Source organism: Rhipicephalus microplus, chromosome 3, assembly GCF_043290135.1.
Source record: "Rhipicephalus microplus isolate Deutch F79 chromosome 3, USDA_Rmic, whole genome shotgun sequence".
Classification (NCBI taxonomy): Eukaryota; Metazoa; Arthropoda; class Arachnida; order Ixodida; family Ixodidae; genus Rhipicephalus; species Rhipicephalus microplus.
In genome coordinates this window covers 95,407,867-95,432,691 of record NC_134702.1, presented here as the reverse complement: position 1 = coordinate 95,432,691, position 24,825 = coordinate 95,407,867, and the positions used below count along the sequence as shown (strand labels likewise).

The following is a 24,825-nucleotide window of genomic DNA, read 5'->3' as shown; positions in this document are numbered from 1 at the left end:
TCCGCAGTGTTCACACGCCAGTTTTTTTAAAACCTACGCCAGGGTACGTTTTCGGTTTTATTGGCGCGGCATGTGCACATTCGTTCAAAAGTACGTTCGATCTTGTACAAAGTGCCAACGCCGCAAGCACGATCCTAGCCGTCCTACTGCAGCAATGCAGCCGTTACCATGCCCAGTGCGACCATTCGACCGGGTTGGAATAGACCTTTATGGTCCTCTACCATATACGTTAGCTGGCAATCGCTGGATTATTGTAGCGATCGACCACCTCACGATATATGCAGAAACGGCCGCTATACCAGCCGCGACAGCACGTGACGTTGCGTCTGTTCTGTTGCAACGTTTTGTTCTGCGTCACGGTGCTCCACGTGAACTTTTGAGCGACCGAGGCCGCGTCTTTCTCGCGGATGTTATTCAAGAACTTCTTGCAGAATGCCATGTGATGCCCCGCTGTGCTACCGCATATCGCCCACAAACAAACGACTTGACCGAGCGCTTCAACCGCACTCTTGGCGACATGCTCTCTATGTATGTAGTCTCCGACCACACCAACTGGTATCTTATTCTTCCCTACGTAACGTACGCTTACAACACGGCACCTCAAGCGACGACAGGCTTTTCTCCCTTCTTTTTACTTTATGGTCGAGAACCATCATCTCCAATTGACACCATTCTCCCCTACCGACCCGACTCATCCGAAGGCACACCAGCTTCCGAAGCTGCACGGTAGTCGGAAGAATGTCGGCAATTAGCTCTCACCCTTACAACACAAGAACAAGGGCTACAGAAATTTCGTCATGACGATGGGCGGTCCAACTACAATTTTTCGCCCAACTCTCTTGTTTGGCTGTGGGTTTCTCCGAGTGCAGCTCCTGGTACCTCTACAAAGTTTGTCAGCAGGTTCCATGGACCTTATCGCGTCATAGAACAAACTTCCGCTGTCAACTACCTCATCGAACCCCTCACAGCCACTGTGGACCTGCGGCGCCGAGGCCGCGAAATCGTACATGTGGATCGCCTCAAGCCATATCACGAACCACTTGTCCTCACAACACCTTTGAAAACTTACTTGGCACCATCTTCAGCGAGGGGGAAATATGTAATGATGAATGTAGTGGGTCATGCAACTCTCGGCAAACATATTGTCAGTGCTAAGCACGAGACGCTAGGCCTACGCTCCTACCAGGTCTCGAATAAGAGTTTTGACTGTCTCAGTTTCTTATTATAATATATATATATATATATATATATATATATTACAAAATGTCTGGCTTTGCATGCCGTATAGCTAGAGAAAAATAAATATATGCTTCTAAAAACCTGTTTATTGGTGGCATTTCGATCGGAGACCGATCTTCATCAGACAAAATTTACTTGGCTCCGATGCGCTTTTATGTCATCGCCTAGCCAAGCGAGAGAACGATAGCGAGAGAAGAAAAATGAACACATAAACGAGTGGTCAAACAACTTACGATATACTCAAAATTAGTCCATACTGATAAGTGGTCTAACAACCACGTGTGCGCGCGCGTACTTCCACATACGCAAAGCAGGTGTACTTTGTGAAAAAAAAAAGAGAGAAAAAAATGCACACATAAACGAGTGGTAAAACAAACCAAGTGTGATTAGTGATGGGTTTTTCTGTCCCTCATCACTTTGTTGTGTGAGAAAAGTTGTTTTGTGGAAACAACTTTCTTGTGTGGGGGTTATTGGGATGAGTGAAGAAAACGATTATTGAAGTGCAGGGAAAGACGCATGTAATGTGCGCGTGAGTGTCAGCGAATCAGCTGATGACCTGTGGTGGCCCATAGATGTGGCGTGCCACGATTGGGCCACGTGTGACCATTACGTGGCAGTAGGCTGTGTGGCTGGGGACGAGCCGGAGCAGCGGGAGACGGAAGACAGCGGGCCGAAGCGTCGGACGCAGGCGATCCAAGTTCCGGCCAGGGAACGTGGCCGTCCACGCTGCTGCCGTCCAACCACCAGCTGGGGCGGCATTGCCGGCACGAGTACTTCATCTCGGGGCGCGGCCTGGCCTGCTGTTCTCTTCCTTGCCGAGGGCATCGCGGATCTCGGCGAGGCGTCTCCACGGTCAGCCGTCCGGCACAGCGATGAACGTGGCCTGGCTAATGGTCACGGTTGCGCCGAGCATCGCGTCTCGACGCAAGCTGTTCGCTGGGTGGGCTGGCCATTCCCCGCATGGAGCATCGCGTCTCCGATGCGGGCTGACTGCTCCGTAGCCGCACCCACGCCATCAAGCGCCGGTGTCACCAGAGCGTCGCACATCGGCAAGGGACGAGCGAGACGTTCTGCCGGGCGAGACGCGGGCGTGTGTTCGGAGGACCACGGAGCCGGGCGAGGTTCAGGGTGGCCGAGGATCCAGGTGCCAGGGGAGTTCTGGCTGAATCGGATCGCCGAGCAGTGCCGAGCCGTACCGAGCGACGCGCCAGACTCGGACGTGGGCCGCGAGCTCATGAGCTGCAGTGTGCACCCGAGGGTACCTGGCGGTGCCCTGGCCAAGAAGAAGGAACGTGGGAAAAGGAGCTCGAGGGTTGAGGCCACGAAGGCAGACGAAGCAGTGCGCCGCTCAAGAGGACGAGTTCCTGGCAGCGTTCCTGAGCCGGACGTGGGACCCGTACGTGTCGGCCAGGTTGAGCTTCGGTGTGTCTGTTCGAGGTCGAGTCCGTCGGTCTGTACAAGGTCCAAGAACGGGGCCTGCAGAACGGCTCCTGCCTGGGTGCAGTGGCCGGGAGCAGGTTCGTGGGCGAGCCCTACCGGGTGTGGTCCTCGTGAGCCGTGGCCTGATCCTGGACCTCCGGGGTTGCGACCCTGACTGCTGGGTTGGCCACGACGTCCGACTCAACGGCGCTGCACACGGTAGCGAATCCGTGCGCCGTCAGCCGTTCCACCCGTGCCATCAAATAAATTGTTGATGTTAATCCTTTCTCGTCCGCTATAAGCAAACATAGTGACGAACGTCCTTAACCATCACACCAAGATATGGGGGACCAGCGCTAAATAGGTGGCGCGCCGAAACAGAGCACCAAGCGGAGTGTCGTGACACAACTCAGCTGCTCACGCCCAGACGACCAGCCGCAGTATACCTTGAAAACGTGGCGGTTAGGACTAGTTGGTATGACATGATGGTAGATATAGAGCGAGAACAGAATGACAACAACGAGACGAGCGCTCGTCTCCTTCTTGTCCCTTTGTCATCGTTCTGTTCTCGCGCTATATCTACCGCAGTACACCACTCGGAGAGAACGCGCGTGCGCCGCTGCCGTGCTTCATTTTGGAACGAACAGCTCTAAAAGCCACTGTGCAGTGATACTGCACTGTGGTTTAGAAAAATAATTTGATTCGAAGGCTACTCTCACATAAAAAGCACAAAAAAACGGAGAGAAGCGCTGCGAAGCGGACGGCGTCTATGCATATGATACCAAAGGGACAATGCTGTGACGTGATGGCGACTCCCTCGACCTGATTTTCTGCGTACGTGCTGGGTTACGTGCAATTGCTGGTATAGGCTGATATGCTCCCATTGATAGGTCCGTGCTACGACGATACCACGCTGCTAAAATCTCCAGTAAAACGAAACAAAAACAAAAGAAGAGTACATGGTAGCTGCGTCAATTTCTTTTTTTAGGCATCGTTTGTACGCCCTGTCCACGGTATCTATGCAGGGGGACGTTGACAAGGCAAACCATGAATTGTGGCAGAAATAACACGAGTGGCGTCGCACTGCTATTCTTGAGGGCGCGGCATAGATTAACGACGACAGCAGCCACACATTGATTGGGGTTAAATATGGAAAGAACACCCTTGAACCAAGATATATGATTGAAGAACCCCAAGCGGTCACAATTGTTGTCAAGCTTTTCATGTTAGGGTCTGTTGCTTGTGTTCGCCGTGCACTCATGCCATACCATACTAGTTTTGCAACATGCCATGTGAACGAAACCACCAAGCTGCAGGACCACAAAATGTAAATCATTACGTTCATGGCATCCATGTCATGATTTTCATGTTATGACTACTCAACTATGGTCTTCATACAGTCATCTTATGCCATACCAAGTTTGCTATCAGTACCTTTATCGAAACGGTCAGGAAAGCTGAAAGTTTTTGGCGGCTAGATAGATAGATACGCTCAAAGTCACTGAAGTTCGCTAAGAAATGCTTCGCATTTAAAAAAAAGACTACCTGCCTATCGTATCATTCCCTTTGGCATCAGATTGTGTTTGGTGGTGGTGGTCAAATGGATGAACGAATGAAAATTTTGTTAGTCCTGAAGTGCACGACTCAATTCTCAGCGGGCCAGAATAAAAAAAAAGTGTACACAGGCTGTACGTTACATAATAGGCTGGTTCTATTTCCGGCAAAACACCCTTTAAACTCGCCTGTTAGGCCCTGGTTTTCGCTGTTTACCGTCTTCACTACCGAATAAATATAGAAAACACGTGCCATTTGGTTTAGAAACGAGCCCGACAGCACTGGACAGGAAAGCGAGAGCAGAATTTTGATCGTTTTTCTGCTTGGATGCAACGCCGCCTCCTTTTTCTACGTCCTCTCTTCACTCCATTCGTCCCCCCTCCCCTCTATTTGTATATTGTTGCACTTGAATACGCAGCAGTAGTGCCAGTGCCTTTTGGTTTTGTTACAGCGACGCGCGCCCACACCGCCTCTTCCAGCCGCAACTCTCGTCTGCGGAAGCAGCTGGGAGGTGCGTGCTTTCACTGCTAGGCTGAGTCGTGGAAGCTCCAGCGCTGGTTCTCTATACATAGAGTTGAGCCAAGTTTTTTGGGTCCAGGTGCGTAAATGGTCCCGTTGGGTTAATAAGCACATCCCAGTGATAAGCCCTGAAATTTCACTCCTCATGCTCACCCCTTCCATTCATAAAGGTGCTTGCGTGGTTAGATGTCATACGAGTCCCCTTAGCCGTGCCATTAATTTGTATGTAGTATTGATTAAAAAACTTGAAGCTGTTGAGTTAAAGCATCAACTTAGCAAAAGTTTCAGTGACTATTCGGCTTGGTGAGTCATCATATTTATGTGAACTATAGGACTCTACTGATGCTTTGATGCCGTCACTGCGAGGAATATTGGCGTAAAGGGAAGTTACATTAAGAGCTATAAGGAAGGCATCCTCCGGGATTGTTATATCTTTGATCGTCCTAATAAAATGATGGGTACCACGTAGGTAAGAGGGGTGTGTAGGAGGTATGTTCTTAATAAGGGTGTCTATGTAACTTGATATTGGTTCAGTGAGGATACCTCTTTCAGAGATTATTGGTCGGCCGGGGTTTCCCTTTTTGTGTATTTTCGGAAGCATATAAAGCCGTCCAGGTTTGGCACGAGCTACAGTAAGTGCCTTGGAGAATTTAGGATCTAACTCTCCGAGTTCTACCAGATCATGGAGTGCAGTGGTTATTATTGCTTGGTGTCCTCGGGTGGGATCTTTATCTAGTGTTTTGTAAAAATATGTGTTGGTTACTTGGCGGGTGCCCTCTTGGATATAGTGAGATATGTTTATTGTTGCAATTCATCTTCCTTTATCCGCTGGTTTTATGACGCTATACGTTCGATCAATGAGTGCCTTAAGTGCTTCATACTCCTTTCTTGAGAGGTTTTGGGCTGCTGTGGGTGTGTGTGTTATATTTCCGAAGTATGTCTTTTTGGATTGCTTCAATGTAGGTATCTAGATGCCTCTCCGGCTGAGTGCTTGGTGTCCACTGTTACCTTGAACTAAAACGTATTATGGTACTGGTTTCTACCCGGGGTTTGTCGAAAAAGTATTCCTCCAGGCGAAGATTCCGTGCGAAGTTATCAAGGTTTTGTAATAAGGAGAACTGATTGTATCGGCTATATAGTAGTGGGGCAAAATGTGAGTCCGCGGGATATTGCTGTTCGTTCATGACTATTAAGAGAGGTTGTTAAGAGAGGTTAAGAGGTTAAGAGAGGTTGTTAAGAGAGAACGTTGGAGAGGTTAATTAGGTTTTCTGCTATGTAATGCTGCGTGTTAGTAGTGCCTCTCGGCCGGTCGTTTAAGATTTTATGCGTGCGACCAAATAGTGGTACAACCACTAGTTGAGGGCCCTCTGAATTGACTGTGTATAGCTCGCAGAAGTTTGGAAGTTTATACCTTGTCATTTTTTTCTCCTTTTATAAAATTTTCACTGACCTCTTTTTCTAAAAGCGTTAGAATTCAGTACATTTTTTAGAGGATAGAGAAGTATTAGATCTAGCTTGACGTATATGTATATGTATATATATTTATATATATATATATATATATATATATATATATTTAGTGTAGACATTCATTAAGCACATCTACTTTCTTTACACATATTCATCATCATGAGTGGTCGTCATCTTCATCTGCTGTGGGAACTTGGCTTGTCTGAGTTCTGTGCCTTGGGCGTGGTCGCTTCATCGTGTCTTCTGGGCCTAATAAAGGTTGCCTTCACCGTTACACCACAAGTGGTGGAGGTGCTGGGTAGTCACGCTCGGAGTTAACGAAGCCAGCGGGACAGGCGTTGAGTGTGCGGGCATCGGTTGTACCACGGGTGGTGAGCCAGCGAGGACTTGTGCGTACGTCGGCTGGAGTCGAGGTACTGGAGACTCTACAAACGCTGGCCCGGTCATGGACGCCAACTCCTCTTTGATAACATCCCGCAAAACAGTGTTGGAGGGGGGAGGTGGACTCGGTGTCATTGAGAGGCCGAAAGATTGCAGCTCTTCCCGTATAATCGCCCGGATCATGGCACGCAATGAGGCATCAGTCGTGGTAGTGTTTTCAGAGCTGTCCGGCGGTAACCGTTGGGATTCAAGTTCCTCTAGGCGTTGGCACGTGGCAACAACGTCAGCGACTGTAGTCGGGTTTTGAATGACCAAGGCACTGAACGCGACCGTGCCTATCCCTTTCAATAGATGACGAACTCTCTCTGATTCTGACATGGACGTGCTGAAACGGTGACAGAGAGCAAGCACATCCTCTATGTACGACGTGTATGACTCACCGCATTGTTGCTTGCGAGAATCCAGTGTCTTCTTCGCGAGAGCAGAACGAACCGCCGGGGTGCCGAAAATTTGGCGAAGCTGTTGCTTGAAGCGTGTCCAGTCCGTAATGTCGGTTTCATGATTGAAAAACCATGTTTTCGCTACGCCTGTGAGGTAGAAAGAAACACGGCGAAGCTTGGTAGGATCATCCCAGTTGTTAGTGGAACTCGCTCGATTGAACTGGTCCAACCAATCTTCCACATCTTCACCTCGCAGTCCGGCGAACGTGGGCGGCTCACGCTGGTGCGCGGTGATAATCCACGTTGGATAGGCCGTGGTAGCCGGGGCCGTGGAGGTAGACGCAGAAGCGCCGGTTGGCTCGTCCTGAGGCATGTTACCGGACACCTGGTACAAACGACGACCTGTATCGCAATTCACCAACCAACGCCCGGAAAACTAACCTCTGCAGCTTTTGGAGGAAAAGCTGCATCGAACAAAAAGACAGAAATTCCTCCACTGCGTCCATATAATACGATAGCTGTTTTAATAGAAGGTGTGTACGTGGACGCTTTAATAGACACTGGTGCTTCTTTGTCTGTCATTGATCGTTCTTTGTGCTCACGTCTACGAAAAGTCACCACCCCTTATGATGGACCTACACTGCACGCTGCTCAAGGGGACGCCATTAGACCTGCCGCTATGTGCACCGCTCGTGTTTTCATAGCTGGTATTCTTCATTTTGTAGAATTTGCTGTGCTGAATTCGTGTGCCCACCAGATTATATTAGGCTGGGATTTTCTGTCTACGGCGAACGCTTCCATCTGCTGTCAAGAAAATGTTGTTCATATGATGGAAACTGACTATGCCCTGTATGCGGATGACAAGCCCGTTCGCTTGCTCGCTGCTGAAGAGACCGAGCTACCACCTGGTCATCAGCGGATAGTTGCCATCACTTCTAATGTGATCGACTCTGGTGACGTGTTTGTCCAACCATCTGCACGCTGTCTCACAAGAGGTATAGCCCTTGCTTCAGGTCTAGTGCGATTCCACAATGGCTGCGGACTTCTCAACGCTACAAACCAAACTTCTGAGAAAATTCTCATTCCTAAAGGCACCACAATGGCTTGCGTTTCTGAATCTCAACCTGTCTCTGTTGTCCCGCTTATGCCAGCGTGTTCTGACCTTCCTTCTATTGGACGTTCACCAAGCGTTTCTGTTCTTGCTGCGACTATTAGTCCAGAACTGACCTCTTCACAGACAGATGAGTTGCTTGCCTTGCTACAAAAGCATAGCAAATTGTTTGATGCCCATTCCTCATCTCTGGGACAGACGTCCATAATTAGCCATCGTATCCAGACCGATGGCACTTCGATCGTACGCCGTCGACCATATCGCGTCTCTTCATCAGAGCGTGAGATCATTGAACAAAATGTAGCCGATATGCTGCAACGGAACATTATACGTCCCTCCACGAGTCCTTGGTCATCCCCTGTTGTTTTAGTAAGGAAAAAAGATGGCTCCGTGCGATTCTGCGTGGACTACAGAGCACTTAATAGGATTACCCACAAGGATGTTTACCCCATGCCGCGCATAGACGATGCTTTGGATTCACTGCAAGGTGCTGAGTACTTCTCAAGCCTAGACCTGCGTTCAGGTTACTGGCAAATACCCATGCACGAGGATGACAAAGAAAAGACAGCGTTTTCAACACCAGATGGGCTGTATGAATTCAACGTCATGCCATTCGGCCTTTGCAATGCTCCAGCAACATTCGAGCGGATGATCGACACAGTTTTACGAGGCTTGAAGTGGAAGACTTGCTTGTGCTATTTAGACGATATCGTTATTTTCTCGTCAACCTTCCCTCAGCACTTGCAACGACTGGACGAAGTTTTTACGTGCCTTGCAAACGCAGGCCTTCAGCTGAACACCAAGAAGTGCCATTTTGCGAGCAAGACGATTAATGTGTTAGGCCACATCGTAAGCAAGGACGGTATTCGTCCCGATCCTGACAAGATTTCCGCTGTCCAACACTTCCCGCGTCCTGAAAAAGCCAAAGATTTGCGCAGTTTCCTCGGCCTCGCTTCTTATTTTCGCCGATTCATTCGAGACTTCGCCTCAATAGCTTCACCATTGCACAAGTTGCTCGGATCAGGCGTCGCCTTTGTGTGGTCTCCTGAATGTGAAGCGGCGTTTGCCCAACTGAAGTGTGCACTCACATCCGAACCAGTCCTCTGCCATTTCGACGAAAGCGCGCCTACGCTCCTGCATACAGACGCTAGTGGTCGAGGCATTGGTGGAATTCTCCTACAGCGAGACAAATCTTCACGTGAGAAAGTCGTCGCATACGCGAGTCGTGCACTGACCCCTGCTGAAAAGAATTATACCATCACCGAACAGGAGTGCCTAGCGGTCGTATGGTCGATACAAAAGTTTCGACCTTATCTCCACGGCCGCCACTTTACTGTGGTTACGGACCATCACGCCTTGTGCTGGCTCTCGACAATCAAGAACTTGTCCGGCCGCCTTGGTCGCTGGATTCTTCGCTTACAAGAATATGACTTCACTATCACATACAAGTCGGGAAACAAGCACCAAGACGCCGACGCACTTTCGCGTTGCCCGCTCTCTTCGGAGCCGCTTAACAAACCCGCCACTGTCGCACACGAGAAGCTTTCAGCCGTCTCTTCCCTACATGTTTCGTCATTAACTACTTTGGACCCAACTTCTCCAAGCGAGTGTGGTTTGTTCTTATCTCACCAACGTGCTGACCCTTACTGTCGCCGCATCATGGACCGTCTTGACGACACTTGCCGGCCCCCTAACGCCCGTCTTCGCCGACAGCTCACGCAATTCAAGCTACACAACCACGTCCTGTACCGTCATATCTACCACCCTGATGGTCAACGCTGGGTGCCCGTTTTACCTCGCTCTCTTCGGGCTCAAGTCCTCAAGACATATCACGACGACATGTCTGCTGGACACATGGGCTTCCAGAAAACGTATGACCGCATAAGATGTCACTACTACTGGCCGGGCTTGTCCACCTGTGTCGCGAAGTACGTTGCCTCATGCGCCCTTTGTCAGCGTCGCAAGCTACCTACATCAACTCGAAGTGGACAATTACAACCGCTCCCGTGTCCCCTGCAACCATTCGAGGTAGTTGGCATTGACCTGTATGGTCCGCTTCCTATGACTGTCACGGGCAATCGATGGATAGTTACAGCTGTCGACCACCTGACCCGCTACGCCGAAACAGCTCCCGTGCCTTCTGCATCAGCTTCGGAAGTGGCCGACTTCATCCTTCGAGCAATAATCCTTCGACACGGAGCTCCTCGTGTAATCCTGAGCGACCGTGGAAGAGTATTTCTTTCAGCACTCGTCGAAGAAGTGCTCAAGGCAGCCGGCACTACACACAAAACAAGCTCCAGTTACCATCCTCAGACGAATGGCCTGACTGAGCGCTTCCATCGTACACTGTCAGATATGATTGCGATGTATATCGAACCCGACCACAGAAACTGGGACGCCGTTTTGCCATTTGTCACTTTTGCGTATAATACCTCTGTACAGCGCACAACCGGTTACTCGCCGTTCTACCTCGTCCACGGTCGCTTCCCCTCTTCTTTCCTCGATGTTTCGTTCTTCTCTGCGCCTGTCAAACCATGTTCATCTTCAAGTGAAGAATACGTGTCTCGTCTACTTCATTGCCGCCAGCTGGCTCGCGTCAACACTGAAGCCAAGCAACAGGATCGCAAGCTTGAATATGATGCCTCTCATCGTGCCGTGTCTTTCAGCCCTGGTGACGAAGTCCTCCTTCTTACACCCATTCGCACTCCCGGACTGTGCGAGAAGTTTCATTTACGTTTTATTGGCCCCTACACTGTCTTGGAGCAAACATCTCCTGTGAATTATCGCGTGGCACCCGTTCTTCTTCCGACGGACCGCCGCTACAGGGCAGCAGAAATAGTCCACGTATCCCGCATGAAGCCTTTCATACGGCGTTCATCTTCACTTTAAAATGCGGCCAAGAGCTGCGGTCAGGATGACCGCTTTCACGGGGGGGGGGGGGAGTTAGTGTAGGCATTCATTAAGCACATCTACTTTCTTTACACATATTCATCATCATGAGTGGTCGTCATCTTCATCTGCTGTGGGAACTTGGCTTGTCTGAGTTCTGTGCCTTGGGCGTGGTCGCTTCATCGTGTCTTCTGGGCCTAATAAAGGTTGCCTTCACCGTTACACCACAATATATATATATATATATATATATATATATATATATATATATATATATATATATATATATATATGTGTGTGTGTGTGTGTGTGTGTGTGTGTGTGTTTGTGTGTGTGTGTGTGTGAGTGTGTATTTATATAACAGAAAAAAATTATAACATGCTTATTTAAGAACACAGGCCAAAAAACCGACGAAAACAAAGCGACTTCAAGAAACGAAAATACGCAAACTCTTTGTCTGGTGAAGCTATTGGCGGTTTACTGATGCAGCGGCCTCGAGCGACCGTTGTTGCTTCAATTATGAATCTAGTGCATTCGTTAGGCTGGGACACGAGAACCGTTGTCTTTTCAAACAATGACTTACATAACAAACTAAAAAACCTGCCCTGTTCTACACTTCTTACTTTCTGACAATGTTCTTGACGCCTTACATTAAGGCACCTGCCTGTCTGCCCTGCGTACTCTTGTCTACAAGACAAAGGTATATTGTAAACAATTCTTTTTGCGCACTTAACAAATTTTCCAGAGCTTATTTTTGAAATCGCTCGCAGTACTTCCTACAGGACTAGTTCAGACACACTTTATGCTATGTGAAATTACAATGCGAGCAATGAACTTTTCATCGGGTGAATTTGTAACGTGGAGCATGCGATGTTCACAATGAAGGACGCGAACGTGATGCTGTAAACCATGAAATTTGCTTTGTTTGACGCCGGGTCTCAATTTATAATAGTAACAGAAGCACTAATTACATATTTATGTGAACTCCTATTAGTACAGGGCTTCTACACTGCAAAGGTTTGCCTTAAAAATTAACAGCATGGCAGCTTGAAAGCTTCCAATCATGACACTGATGCTAAAATACAGGCTAGACTGAAAATATAGAGTTGTTGGTCGAGCGAAGGCAGGTCGACGGTAGAACTGGCTACAAGTATTGAAAATTTTAGCGCTCCTGATCACCTTGTCTAAGCCCTCAACCTGTTTTAAATCGTTCTTGTTGATTTTCTCATACCTTCTTTTTCTGGTATTTTTTCACACACGCACAGTCATAACTTTTTTTTTTCCGAGAAACCCTTTTTCATTCAATATTGACGTATTTTCTTATAACGTTAGTAGACGTGTACTAAACTTCAATTATCAAAATCGTGCTAGAAGATTCACAATGGTTGCCTGTAATACAAAGGTACCCCCATAGTGCTAGTGCATATTTTGGGGTATTTAATTACCATCTTTAGAATATTTATTCGTTCTGATCTGCTTTAGTTTATTGCACAGGCCTGAAAATGTTGTCATGTCACTACAAAAATAAATATTTCTTCGCATGCATAATTAGAGCTGGGAGTGTTGGCATAAGGCCCGCTTTCAATAACATATAAAAAAATAATAAAATAGGGACTTGGTTTAAAAGGCTCACGTGTGCCGAAAAACGTGCTTTATGTTGTAGGAGAATAAACTTCTGTTATCAACGCTTCTCAAAAAATTCCGACGCTTGGCTTCATTCCTTGAGCACTGGAGAACACCGCGAAATGAAATCGCAACATTGAGATGTGTTACCTGTTTTTACGTTTATCCTGTTCTTGTTGTAGGGCAGTTTGCGGTCTGCGTTTAGCTTTGGGGTATATATATTGCAGAAAGTAAAAAAAAAGATTAAGTTTCTGAAAAAATGTGTAAGAAAACATGAACAGAGAAACAACGCTCTTCAAATCAGCCTAAAGAGAACTTTGTTGCAGGCCCCGTACAATGGTCAAAAGCCATGTCTATAGAACGACTAAGCGTCGTACTCTGAATCGTACGAGTCACATCTGCAGTTCGGAACAAGCCATATCAGAGCATACGCGGCGCCGATAATGTTCCTTACTTGCAGGTGCCCTCTTTGTTTATCACCGCGGCCATGATAACTCCTTCGGCTGTCAGAAGCGCGAGGAAAAAGTACGATCTACTGGATTGGTGCATTTTATACTGTGAAGTTATTCTCGGTTCGTGGTACCATATCATGCCAAGAATGGTCCACTTTTTTTTGCGCTAAACCGATCAGAAAGCCTCCGATGGCCAAATTGGGTGTTGCATGCGTGGTGACACTCAAGAATAAAATATGCAAACTAAGCTCGTCGTTGGCGCCACGCTTGCTAAGGTGGGGCTTGTTTATCACTGCAGATGTCGCTTGTGCAGTTCCGAGTTCATGCTGCGTAGTTCGAGATATCAAGGTGAACCACTGCACATTCTATCGAGATAACCCGCTCCAGCAAATACATGATAGGGCAGACGTTAAGCTGTCACATTAAGTCACTTACCTAAAGTACCGCCAAGGTTTTTCCCACGTCTAATTTTAACCAGACCTGCACTAAGAAAAAAAAACATTTTACACGTGACATATCACACCAATTGATTTCACTCATGTTGCTATACACAATAAAATGTATCTTTCACAGACATCAGACGTTTTTTTATAGATGACCACTGTGACTACAAAACAAAAAATGAAATAAATCTGGAATCATTTACTGCGTATTGGTTGTTTCGCTAATTGGAATTACTTCTCGTTATAGCCTAGATAAGTATGGTATGGTATGGAAAAACCTTATTTAGCTTCATCGTGCCGTGCACTGGCACATAGCCGGTGCCACATAACCTTTCTACCTTGTCGTGGGCCCGTTGCACTGCCCATAGTTGTGTCCTTAAATCCAGACTGCATAGCACAGCATCCCACTAGGACGATGTTATATCTTCAACCCGTAACACAGGGCACTTCCTGAGCATGTGATCATAGCTGCCTCCACCACGATGGTCTAGTGGCTAAGGTACTCGGCTGCTGACCCTCAGGTCACGGGTTCAAACCCCGGCTGCGGGGGCTGCGTTTACGATGGAGGCGGAAATGTTGTAGGCCCGTGTTCTCAGATTTGGGTGCACGTTAAAGAACCCCAGGTGGTCGAAATTTCCAGAGCCCTCCACTACAGCGTCTCTCATAATCATATGGTGGTTTTGGGATGTTCAGATAGATAGATAGATAGATAGATAGATAGATAGATAGATAGATAGATAGATAGATAGATAGATAGATAGATATATCAGGAGGCAGAAGGGAAGAAATGAAGGGCAGGGAGGGCAACCCTACGCTTGTCCAAGTTGTTACCCAGCATGGGGGAAAAGTTGAGGGGATTAAAAGAGAGAAGTGAAGGGCAAGATGTGGGTACATGTGAGCCTGTGCATTGCACGCTTATAAGCAGTAAAGTTCCAATCGTCTATGTGACCTTGTCCATTGCACGCCTATAAGCGGTGACGTTCCAGTCGTCTTTAAAAAACCTAGCAATGCCCGCGTGGATTTGCTGGCCTGCAACGCGTAGAGCCATGAACCGAGGATCTTAGCTTCGGAGAAAAATTGAGACTCAAATAAATGTGCACCTGGTTCACAAAGAAATACTTCCTTCGCCTCTAATGCGTGAAAACTCAAATGAGTCTGCATGTCTGGGCCTGTTTCGGCAGAACATTGCCATATACTGAACGGCGCTAACCGACGGCGCACACATTGTCATTCTTGTTTATTTCAAAACAGTCGACACGCCTTAAAACAGTCTCTTGCTGTAATCATTGTTGCAAGTCATTCTCTCGAAAAAATACGAGACAACGAATTAAGCGGGGTTGTTTCTTTTAGCTGGCTGGGTAAGAGTGAGTTTACATTCCAATGTGTTATTTAGCACAGGTGTACCGACCGATAGTACTGAAACCAAAGGCATAGGAGGAAAAAAGATCACCATCTATAGAATATGAATTAGAACATCAAGATTATTCATCCTTTCAACGTGTACAACTACAAAACTGCACCCATTTGTCTGTGTCCTTGCACTGTATTCAGGAATCCCACACTCTCCTATTAGTAATTTTTTTACTATAAAATCTGCACCTCTAAATACTTTGGCCTTTGCAGCATGCACACCATTACAGCAATGAAGCGGTAGCAGCAATAGTTCGTTGTTCCTCGGTGAAGGCCACTGAGGCAGCACAACCTGCTCTTGGTGTTTTATATGCAGTTTCCACGGTGCAATATGGACTCTGGTAGCGTTTTCCATTCATTACTTAAGAAGTAGTTTAGGTTATGTAATAACCTTTGTGTACATTTACCTGACTGCCATATAGAGGATGTCGGACTTCTTGTGTACTTCGCTGGTACGTGCCAGACTCCCCAATGCAGACAATGTTTGATCTACCATGATCCGTCCGTCGTCATGTATATGTAGATAGTCTGTTTTGGCCTGAAAGGTAATGCTCTGATCAGCATGGACGCAAAATATCCTAACGTGTCTTCTTTACCTGCAGCCCTTCTATTGCTGTTAACGCTATCCTGGCGGGTGGCGTGAGTTGCTGAAAGCGGAGGCTCACCTGCAAAGGTAGACCAAAACAAAACTGTGCATCTATGGCTGTGAACAAATAGTGTGCCACAAGCAAAAATTAGCAAAAAAATGTAAGGCAGCTTTGCACTATGGTCTCAGGTCTAAAAAAAATACAAAACTTGGCAGCGTTGTTTTTTTATTTCTTTTTTGATTCTCCATCGTTGTAATTCCCTTTTTCTGTGTTTCTGTATTTTTCTGTCTTTATTTTCTTCCTACTTCCTCTCTGCTTATTTCTTTCTCTTTCTTGCACTTCTGGTTTTCTTCACATTTTCCCTATTCCCTGTCATTTCATGTTGACCTTGTATCGTCTTTTTTTTTAATGTTATACGTGTCTTTGGGTAAGGTAATTACGGCTAGCGATGGAAACATATCCTAGCGCAGTCCCCCAAAAGGGTTCCGCACTTTATAAAGGTATTGCGACAATGTATCAAGTTGATTGTAGGCTTCTCTATAAATCACAACTGAACATTTCCGATGTGGACGTATTTATATTCACCGACTGTAGGCACCTAGGCAATGAAACCATGAAGGCTAACGTAGGTATTTATGTAGTTCGGAAAAGAGGAAAGTAACAGAACATTCTCCTGAATATATATACTTGAGGAAAACTATATGGCATAATTTCCGTATGTATCTCGTCATAATAAGCACTGGCCCCGCCGCGGTGGTCTAGTGGCTAAGGTACTCGGCTGCTGACCTGCAGGTCACGGGTTCAAATCACGGCTGCGACGGCTGCATTTCCGATGGAGACAGAAATGTCCTAGGCCCATCTATTCAGGTTTGGGTACACGTTAAAGAACCTCAGGTGGCCAAATTTTCGAAGCCCACCACTACGGCGCCTCTCATAATCATATGGTGCTTTTGGGACGTTAAACTCCACAAATCAATCAATCATGATAAGCACCGCGCAGTCAGACGGGCAGAAGTCATTTCACACCGCCTGTGAATCCTTCGCAAATGTTATGAAACAGTCAAAGGCAAGATCTGTTCGTGATAAAAACAGGAATCAGTATTTACCAAGCGTTTTTTTTAAACTAAAGTCGACTTGGAGAAAGCAGCGTTTGTCACTTCTAAAATCTGCATACCACACAAGCACAGGAAAGAGAAATAAAAGGCGTCTGTTGTACAAACGCTTGCGATGAAATGTGGGAGGGGCTTTGAAGGCAGGAACGTTCTCCCCCGGACGGCTCGCCGGGCTCTGGCGACGAGTTGACTCTACTGCACCTGATCCTGCTTCAAGATCGCAGCCTCCCAGTATTTTCTGGGGTGGTTTGCGTCGACATTTGTGGCTGCCCCTTTTAGCGCTGGGTCACTTGATTTGCAATGCACTCGGTGTGACGAAGTATCTACCATATAAGAGCATGAGCAGATATTGCTGTATCTCGCATGATGCAATAAAATGCCATGCGCGAATGTATTGGACTGAAGTCGACTGGTTCGTGTCTTCGTTTCTCGTGAGATTTGGATGTGCAGGATTCTCGGAGCTGTGACGGTATCTTGCCTTTTTGTTCTTCGTCCGCTTATAGGGTGGTTCCATATCATGTCGTAGCACTACTCGTCCTGTGCATGAGAGCTCGAGTCTCTCGACCTGGTTGTAGAGAAAGGTGCTTCGTTTAGTCCACCGTATGTGAGCTCCCTTGCCAAGTAAATGGTCAGTGGAGGCGGTTGGTGGCAGTCCTAGGGCGACCGCTGGGGCCTTTCGTATATATATATCTGTCAAACTCATTTTACAACAAACGCTGTTATGAAAAAGTAAGGCAGTAAGGCTGCTGTATTTCTCCGCCACCACCACTACCGATGTCTCTAACCACAGTCACACAAAATGTTAAGAAAAAACAAAATAAGAAAAACACCAGGCCTGCGCAGAAAGCCGCAGCAGAGCCGCAGGGAAAGCTACAAGAGTGCTGTTTCTAGAAACCGTTGCAAACTCTCTTGGCGCTACTAATACAAGTACGCTTGCAAGGTACTCAATGCTCCATTAATTGGTTCAATGGCTGAAGACGATCTAGAAGTATCGCTGAGCCCCTTTTAATGGGTTGGAAGCATCCATCAACCCACTCGTGATCGAATTTATATTTTGTGATGCCTGGTTACAAAGGTTGTACTACGTGATGCTTGGTTATTTTACTATGCGATCACGTTATATTGCGTATGTTAACGCTGTTCTTTCCCGGCATGCTACTCATATAAGATGTTTGTGCGTAAGGTTTTCGAGGACTGATATTGCTAAGTTGTAGAACACTAGGCTGACACGGAACAGACCTAGGTTCCGGTCCGTTTGCCCTAGTGTGCACGCTGGTTTGTTTGACATGGTTTGTCTTTTGCAAGCGGGTACGTTTGACATTCCACGCGTTGTGAGCGTAAGAAAGATGGTTATACGTGCAATGGGTCGATGATGTTAAAATTAAAAAAGCGCTTGTGTATTTGCTCTTGTATGAAAACGCAAGGTCTCTATTCAGCAAAGGCACACAAGTTTGAAGAAAGAAACGTATGTTAAAAAAAAGTAGTGGAAGAATAAAGTTTTAAACTTCGCTAGCGCACAGGGAGAGAGGCTTGGGGTGCACCTGATGCCTTACCTTCATGCATGCCAAGTTTCACTGAGAGTACGTCTCCCTGGCGGGGACAACTTCTTAGTTAAGTGCACCGAGACATCGAAGTATCCTTTACTATTTAGACGGGACGCTCAGTGATGCCATTGATCTATAAGTAGTAGGTGGCTTGTATGGCTGTATCTTATGATAGGCTACGTTAGGTGAGCCGTAATGGTCCCACTACTGTCGGTGACAAGAACCTCTGCAGCACCATGATGAAGAACGAGGAACTGAAGAAAGAATTTCGCTGCCTCGACGGCGCTTCTGTTCGGCAGGGCCCTCTTTTCGGCGTAGCGGGAGGTGTAGACTGTGGCTACGGCGATTCGTTCATTTCTAAAAGTCAAAGTCGCGAAGATTATTTTGTCTAAAGGTCGGCCGGCGAAGAGCTTTTAGGGACAGGAGAACTTCGGCGTGTCTGGTAGGTGGTGCATTCCATCTTTATGGTCTCGGTAAGCCCTTATGTAGTAAGTGACACAGTAAGTGACATGGGAGGCGAGGCAAATAATACTTCGCATACATTCTAGTGAGACAACGAAAAAATTCATTTAGGAATGCCAGTACGGCATGTTGGTATAAGATCATAATGAAAAAAGCACCAAAAGTACAAAAATGGGGGGACCCTTAAGCTTCACCTTTAAGAGTTGAACGTGATAGCGAAATTCAGCCCCTAGTGCGCTCTTCAACCACTAAGTGCATACATATTCATATGTTGTGTTACATACACACACACGCACACAGCAGATCGCAGCAGCGCACGCACGCCAATGGTACATACAGTTTTTTTTTATCTAAAGCAAGAGCTGCAAGGCATCCAAGATACACCCCGTGCGCACGCCATCTAGAAGGCAATAAAGAGCCTCACAATGCCTCACAGATAACAGCACATTATCTAGCATTTGCTGTTTGCTTGATCAGCGCCTCTACAAAGGCATGACAGGTTTTCCGCTAGATGGACATAGTTGTCTATTTGTAGAGCTGTTTGAAAGTTCTTGTGTGTGTTTTAGCGGTGATGGCTGCACTATCCCAGTCTTTATCGACGTAGATTGAGGCTTCCCAAATGCGCCTACAAATCATCGGATGGGCTCGTTTTTGTCTTGACACCTGTCGAACAAATGCGTTAAAGGGGCCATGAAACACTTTTTCAAGTAACCACAGAATGAATTCACTAGAAGATCTTATTGCCTGTCGAAATATTGCCTTTGTAACTCCACAGTGCGAGTGGAGTCACAAAGGTTTGTCACACGCTGCCATTGCATTATCTCTTCTCTAGTCCCGACGAAAGCGCTGAAAGCTAAGCAGGGAGGTGTGGCAAGGGCAAAGAAACTACCGCGCCTCGTGACCTTGAGCATTTATTTTTTTCTTCGAATGTTTGGCTTTCTCAGTAGGATAGCTCAAACACATGGACAAGTAGCGGCCTCCAGCGGTGATCTTGGTGACTTGAGTTTTCGGTCACAGACGTAAAGACTATTTTTCGCTCACAAACAACAGGGCTGATATCGATGGCGGGATTTCTGCGACATAAGCTCTCTAACGCTATTGCGTTAAAAAGTACAAGGAAGTGCTCGTCATGTGTCCTTTCTGAGTGTTTGTACTTTTGGGCGCTTGTTGCATTATGGAAATATCCAAGGTGTCCAGTCATGGGATTGTTGCGGAAAGCTTCGAGAACATCTGGAAAATCTTTAACGTACTACTAAAACGCTGTTGGCCTGAAGTGACGAGAATCTTTTTAGTGAAAAGCTGCTTTGCAATAAATACAATGCGAGTCCCCATTTGAATGCATTTGAAAATCTTCGAGAAAGCACAATGGCGTCGACTGCCTGCGTTTGTGCCCTTGTCGCATCACGACTAGAACTATTGCTGCTTCTTGGGAACCACAAATGCCGACGACTTTTCATAACAACAGATAGACCATGCCAGAACTCAAGGAAATCGTGGAATATATCGAGGAGAGCACCGCAGTTGTGTTTATAGTGGTAGTTCCGCCGACAAAAACGAAAATTGTTTTTCCACAATTTAATAATAATATGTGATGTTCAACGTCCTAACACGTAGATATTATTATGAGAGGCGTGGTAGTGAAAGGCTCTAAAATTTGAACCACCGTAGCCAGATTTTCGCAGTACGGAGAGCCCTTCTGCACTTTGAAGCGCATGGTCATGTGGTGTCTCTTCTTACGGTACAACAATCATCTCACCACGGAAGCAGAGTTTGGAGAAAGCGCTCTACAGCTCCAACCTCGCTGCTCAGTTACGGGACCCCCAGAACGCCAGCGACACGGTAATCAGGGATGGCCTGCCCGTCTCGACATGGGAGTCGCCCGCGGTGGCGCCTCTCCCGTAAAGGTACTTTCCGAATCACCCCTCAATAAAGCTAATTGTATGCTGTTGTGTTATTCTTTAATGTGCATCTCAATCTGGGGTACATGGGCCTTAAAGGGGTACTGACGCAAAAGCCATGGCCTCGCGTTTTTCTGCTGCAAGGCGTTGCTGGGAGCCTGTTAGTCATGACACGACATATTGTTTGCTGCAGCACGCGACAGATAATTGATTACAGGCCCCTCATTATCAATCAGTTTCAGTTTCGGATTGAGAGCTTTCCAAAAAAACAGAGTGCAAATGTCGCCATAGTTTGTGCAGCTCTTGACCACGTCCGCACACAAAACTGTGACGCACTTCCGCACGGTCTGCATAAAGAATACTTTTCGGGTAGGAAACGAGACTGGAATGTCGCCAGACACTTAACTTTCTAAGCATGCGCCACGGCCACACACTCACAACCAGCCGCCGAGAAATATAGACTGCGAAAGCTAACGCGGCAAAAAAAAAAAAAAAAACTGGCGGGCGATTATTAAGTCATCATAACTTGTTTTGTTAACCATAGCGTGGTGACGTGAAGGAAGTAGGGGTTCACCTCGGGGTCCCTTCCGATGATGTTCACAGCGCTAAGGAGTCGGTCGATCGAACGAACTTCAAAATGAATTTAAAATACCTTCCAAGGTATATTTACTGTTGATATCTTCTAGATGACATACGAATGTTCACAAGAATCGACCCCGCAGGCTCTCTCAGCCCCGAAATTTTGTGTCACTACCCCTTTAAGCATTTTCGCCTCCACCGAAAACGAGGCCGCCGCTGCCGGGATTTGATCTTGCGACCTCCGCTTCAGCAGTTGAGCACCGTAACGACTACACCAGCGTGGCGGGTGATGAAGAATTGAAGGCATTATAACCACAGAGTGTCGTTTCTGCGCCCGCGTGGCTCGGATGATGACAGCACCATTTTTCCTTGATGTAAAACATACGACAGTTTAGTTTATCATAGAAACAGCCACTCAGGGAAGTCGTACGTGGCTACATTACGTGAAATTAGCTGCTTTATGACTGAGTCTGGTCACTAAAATTTTAGGTTGGCGTGAATTGCGGCTACTTTCTGTCTACACTAACATTTATGTTGGTTCATTTATTTTCCATCTCCCTTATTGTTTGTTGTTAAAGTTCCGAATAAGCCTAAGGACTACCTTCTGTTTCCAAGCTCTCCTGACGTGAAAGTCGATGCATGCGCGTCCACTACGCTCGCAAACAGCCTGGTTTTCAGACAGATAGTTCTACGCAACGTACGACACGCCTACTAAGATATAGTGACAAAGGCCTCGTTCTTGTTCACCTAGTTAGTTTTACAAAGTATTGGAGCAATCTGGCTTTACTCTCACCCACTGTGGGGGACTCGCGAAGACGTCGTTGGTTTCACCAATCAAATAGAAAATTTACATAGTGTTAATTAGCCACATAACTTACCAATTAGAGATGAAATTGAGCTGCGCTTTCTGGCAAAGATAAAATTGGCACCGTTGCGTGCATGTTGGCAAATGTGTGGCTAGCACGCTGTTCACGTAGCCTGCGAACAAGCTTGACGCTATGGGCCAACTTCTAATGCAGATGCACTTCACAAGAGCACGTGTGCTCATTTGAAGTTGACAAAAACAGCAACCCTTGAGAAAATGAAGATTTGCTTTGCGTCTTCGACCCCATGACACAACCTAAAGGTGTTCTGGAATTATGATAACTTCCTAATCGTTTTTGGCCTATGACTTCGAGCAAAATTTTATTATATGGTTTACGTTTCTACTGAGTGGTTGCCTGGAATGTTCCAATCTTACTCTGCCCCTGACAGTGAAGATGTTCTACATAGACTATATGCTGGCGCACAGAACAAACAATGTGTTCACTTATTTGCAACTAGCGTGGGACTTGAAGACGTAGAAAGAGGAAAAAAAAACTGTGCACATATTTTCATTTTATCACTGATTCAAAATAACATTAGTTCTTTGTCAACACTAAAACTTGTTACATAATACCACTTCTCTAAAATTTGGGTACAAATATTTCAATAGGAGTGGATGGCTTGACTACTTTAGCTACTTTTAGCTTGAGTACTGACTTCCGTTTAAATCTCATCAACAGCGACACTGAAGTTTCTGGGCGTTCCTGTCCTCACTTACCGAATGCATAAAAAGCATAACATAGGCTATGCGCTCTTCCGTTTCATTGCCGAAGTACGCGGTGTGATTTAGAGCGGTGATGAAGTGTGTCTCCACGGTATAGGATTCTGGGAGGTCACGACTTTCTGTAAATGAAAATGTAGCGTAAAGAAGAGGTTGACAAGGATCATTCTCCAACCACATCTCGTATACTTCCACAGACATCAAAGCCTTCTTTTTCTGAATAAATTTGTTTAAAATAAAAAAACAAAAACAAGCCCTTGATTTTTTTTGTTTTTCTCCTTCAGTCACAGTGAGGGTCTTGTTCTAGCAGACTTGATGCATCATGATCATCATCATCATCATCATCCTGACTACGCCCACTGCATTGCAAACGCCTCTCCCATTATCCGCCAATCCACCCGGTCTTGCGCTTTAAACTACCACGTTATAACCACAAACTATTTAATCTCATCGGCCCACGTGATTTTCTGTCTCCCCTTCGTGCGTTTGCCTTCTATGGGAATCCAGCCAGATACCCTTAATGACCATCGGTTCGCCTGCCTACGTGCTACGTGTCCGACTCATGTACATTTATTTTTCTTCATTTCAACTATGATATCCTTCGGCCCGGTTTGTTCCTTGACCCACTCTGCTCTCTTCTTGTCTCATGAGGAACACCTATCATTTTCCTTTCTATCGCTCGCTGCGTCGTCCTCAATTTAGGCTGATTCCTCTTTGTAAGCCTCCAGGTTTCTGCTCCGTAAGTAGTAAAGACTAGCAACATGCAGCTGTCATATACCTTCCTCTTGAGTATTAATGACCAATGACCATTCATGGTTCGAGAATGCTTGCCGAATGTTATCTACCCCATCCTTATTTTCCTAGTTATTTAACTATCATGGTTCGGCTCTACTGTTACTACATGTCCTTAGTAGACATATTCCTTTACCTTACAGTGTCTCTCCACCTATCGCAAAGTGGTGTTTCTGCCGAGACTATTGCACATTACTTTAGTTTTGCGCATATTAGGTTTCAGCGTGACGGCTAATATTTCTACTGAATCAAACGCCTTCTCGTAACCTACATAGCCTTCATAGATTACGAAAAGGCGTTTGATTCAGTAGAAATATCAGCCGTCATGCAGACACTGCGTAATCAGAGCGTCGATGAAGTATATATAAACACTTTGCGAGAAATCTACAGGGGATCATCTGCTACCATGATGCTTCATAAAGAAAGCAACAGAATGCCAATCAAGAAGGGTGTAAGGCAGGGGGGCACAATCTCCCCAATGCTGTTTAACGCGTGTTTACGAGAGGTTTTCAGAAGCCTATAATGAGAACAGTTAGGGATAAGAGTTAATGTAGAGTACCTTAGTAACCTACGCTTCGCCGATGATATTGCATTGCAGAGTAACTCAGGGGACGAATTGCAACTCATGATTACGGAGTTAGACAAGGAGAGCAGAAAGGTGGGTCTTAAAATTAATCAGCAGAAAACGAAAGTAATGTGCAACCACCTCGGAAGAGAGCAGCGCCTCGAGATAGGTAATAGTGCACTTACTTGTAAGAGACTATGTTTACATATGGCAGGTAATAACAGCGGAGCCGAAGCACGAGATTGAAGTAACTAGAAGAATAAGAACGGGGTGGAGCACAATTGGCAAGCACTCTCAAATTATGACAGGTAGATTGCCACTATCCCTTAAGAGGAAGGTATATAACAGCTGTATCTTGACGGTACTTAACTACGGAGCAGAAACTCTTAGACTTACAAATAGGGTTCAGCTTAAATTGAGGACGACGCAGGGAGCAATTGAAAGAAACATAACAGGTGTAACCTTAAGAGACAAGAAGAGAGCAGAGTGGATTAGGGAACAAACGGGGTGTAAGGATTTCATAGTTCGAATCTAGAAGAAGAAATCGACATGGGCCGGGCATGTAGTGCGTAGACAGGATAACTGCTGGTCATTAAGGGTAACTAACTGGTTTATCAGAGAAGGCAAGCGGGTTAGGGGGAGACAGAAAGTTAGGTGGGCAGATAAAATTAAGAAGTTTGTGGGTATAAATTTGCAGCAGCAAGCACATGACCGGGTTATCTGGCGGAACTTGGGAGAGGCTTTTGTCCTG

At 46.3% G+C, this 24,825-nt stretch overlaps 1 protein-coding gene across 3 annotated transcripts in view; it reads right to left on the bottom strand.

Moving 5' to 3' along the window:
- The window catches only part of LOC119186778 (A disintegrin and metalloproteinase with thrombospondin motifs like), a 64,154-nt gene that overhangs the window by 26,350 nt on the left and 12,979 nt on the right, over positions 1–24,825 (bottom strand). For all 3 annotated transcript variants that reach the window (XM_075890011.1, XM_075890012.1, XM_075890013.1), the window contains 4 exons: positions 22,715–22,839; positions 15,547–15,615; positions 15,358–15,488; positions 13,533–13,582 (listed from right to left, as the gene is read on the bottom strand). In XM_075890011.1, the coding sequence (XP_075746126.1) occupies positions 13,533–13,582; positions 15,358–15,488; positions 15,547–15,615; positions 22,715–22,732 (268 nt within the window). In that variant the 5' untranslated portion in view covers positions 22,733–22,839. The remainder of the gene's footprint in view (positions 1–13,532; positions 13,583–15,357; positions 15,489–15,546; positions 15,616–22,714; positions 22,840–24,825) is intronic.